The 2,566-nt window shown below is 43.1% G+C and overlaps 1 protein-coding gene across 1 annotated transcript; it reads right to left on the bottom strand.

The window, feature by feature from the left end:
- Positions 1-1,826: 1,826 nt before the first annotated feature.
- PPTG_24796 (hypothetical protein) lies at positions 1,827-2,025 on the bottom strand (the record flags this gene model as incomplete). The annotated part of the gene is made up of 2 exons (XM_008918574.1): positions 1,827-1,967; positions 2,020-2,025. 2 exons carry the CDS (start codon positions 2,023-2,025, stop codon positions 1,827-1,829), a joined length of 147 nt encoding a protein of 48 aa, XP_008916822.1.
- Positions 2,026-2,566: the final 541 nt, after the last annotated feature.

Genomic DNA, 2,566 nt, shown 5'->3' with positions numbered 1-2,566 from the left:
AAGGACGATGGAGCAATTGATTTATTCGATATGTTAATTCGTCAAGGGCATTCGGTAAAGAGCGCTGAAAAGGCGGGGGACCTATACACTATATATCTTCGCAATCCATCAGCTTTCCATGCTTCCTAGAACCAGGTGAGATCTAGTTTGTAGTACATCGGTACTATCACTATTGAGAGAATAAATGGCGAAATGCGGTCAAATATATCGTTGTGTTGGGGGAAATGATATAGCCAGCCAGTCAGCCATTTCGGGTAAACCCTTCTTGTCGTCGCAGCGCTGATCCGGCTATGAAACCACCACGCCTTGAGTAGCTACCGGTTCAACTACAAAAACTTTCCGCAAACCAAAGTTTTATTGGTTGTTGCTAAGCCGCAATTTGCAACAAGCAGTGCCCTAGTTACGGACTGGGAGATACCTGAAGGATTAGGTAGTATTCTCTACTCCTTTATCGGCGTTAATCCCGGTAGAGCAACGGTACGCAGGACAACACGCGAAATATGTAGACTACTTCACAATTTATCGAATTTGCAATCAGTGTTCGAGCACTTGTATTTTAAAACAAGTTTTTGATTTTGCGTTAAGAAATAGAATTCCATCATACTTAGTATAGATTAATACTTCAACAAATTTGACATTAACAAATAGTAACTAAGTCCTCGCTCTCATTTCGTTGTCGACAGCAGAGACGATCCTGTCGGCGATGCGTTTAACGAGCTGTGGGTCGGAAACTTAGTTACTAATTAATACATGTAGCGAAGCTCGAATACACATCAGAATAGACATCGTTGTTTTCTATATTCAAGTGTTTTGCGCTGGTCGGCTCAACGATCAATCTAACATGCAAACTCGCTCGAGGTCATGAACGACTGAGCGTAGTCAACTTGCCGTTCATAACACAAGACGCTTTATTCAACAGCTACAAACAGTACTCTATTTCAGCTCACCTCTATTTTGTGGCACTCCATTTGTGTAGAATACCCTAAGTACCCTAAGGTATTAATAGGGTCTTTCTATTCGTAGGGAATTGTAATACTTTACGGTATACTAAGTATACTAGATCGTCTGCGACTTACACTGGGAATACATGTTCTTAGAACTTTTAATCACATACTAAATACGATATTTTGGATGTTGTCCGAACGTTGACCCATTTACGTTACGCTCACGCAATTAATCCTGTTTGGGCTGTCCATTACTCATTCTGAGGTATTCCCAGTATAAAACTTGGTCAATGCATGTAGCGTTGGTATTATCCAGTGCCGACCGCACTAAATGCAAATTGTGCTGTACCAAATTGGATCGAGCTAACACAGATGAAAATGCTGCTTCCAACGCTTTCATGGTCATTACAGAGCCATTAATATGACGCTTGAGAGCTGCTTCAAACGCATGAGAAAGCTCCTCGCGCATTTTAACCATCTCGGATTTGTAATGTGCTAGCTCCACCATTAAACCCACGTGAGGTGGAATTCCACTGGAAGAAATGATATCATTTTCCTTAGCGTTTCGACAAACGACGCGTTGCCGCAGCCATTGAAGCTGCGACTCGTTGCTTGAACTAAACACTGGTGTGGCAAAAAGTAAATGGGTTGAAGGTAGCGTTTTCAGTAGAAAGCTTCTGTGGTAAAGCAAAGAAGCCAAGCAAAACTGACAAACGCTACTCAAATTTGATGGCACTCCAGGAAAAATAGAATTCATAGCTTCTTTAACCCAGTGTCGAAGCACCACGCTTTCGTCGTTTTGACCACTTTGAATATCAAAAAAAGGAGGTAATACAGCGAAATTTGGCGAGTCAAAAGGGAGCCCAGCAACGAAACGACCAACTACCATGTCGCCAGCAGCTTCATACCGGATGTACTTATCCTGAACGCCTGGCAGTGTCCACCCAGCTCGAAGGCATATTGCTGCTGCTGAAGGGCCTGAAGTTGAACATCCACTGACGTAAGTTGCAGCACCTTTTCTTGCTGAATGAGTTCCAAAAGAATTTGCTGACATGCTAACTTCAGCGAGAGTGACATTCATGACGTCTCTGTTTAAAATTCCCTTTAAAACTTTCAAAAACCGACTGTACTGGTTTTCTCCTGCGAAAAGCTTACTGTCGGGAGAAAAACCAAGAACTGCAAAATAAATTGCGAGTCCGAGAACTGGACACACTTCTGGCATTATTGGGTTTGAGTACACGTGTCTGGGGTCGCGTGGACGGCTTCCGTCTTGATCGTTCTTCATATGGGCGAATGTAATCGTAAGGGAATCTTCATACCAAGAAATATGCCCGTACCGAACGGACTCAGAGTTCTTAGCGCGGCACATGAGATTCCAACAGGTAAGAAGAAATATATGACCGAATATATCCTGTTTTTTGGTAGACTGGAGCATCGACCTTGCCACAGCCCTATACATTGAAAAGCTGAATGGCTCTTTTCCTTCTCGAAGACTTTCGTTACTGTTCTGGGCAACTTGAGCCACTGTATGATGAAGACCTTTAAAAAACCGCCGCATTTGAGAGTCAAAGTCATGGGGCCGCGAATGTTCGGTTGCTGTGTACAAGTACACAATTGCTGAG

The sequence above is a fragment of the Phytophthora parasitica genome (genome assembly GCF_000247585.1).
Source record: "Phytophthora parasitica INRA-310 unplaced genomic scaffold supercont2.233, whole genome shotgun sequence".
Classification (NCBI taxonomy): domain Eukaryota; phylum Oomycota; class Peronosporomycetes; order Peronosporales; family Peronosporaceae; genus Phytophthora; species Phytophthora nicotianae.
Note: the sequence above shows the minus strand (reverse complement) of the source record. Positions and strands in the feature narration are given on the sequence as shown.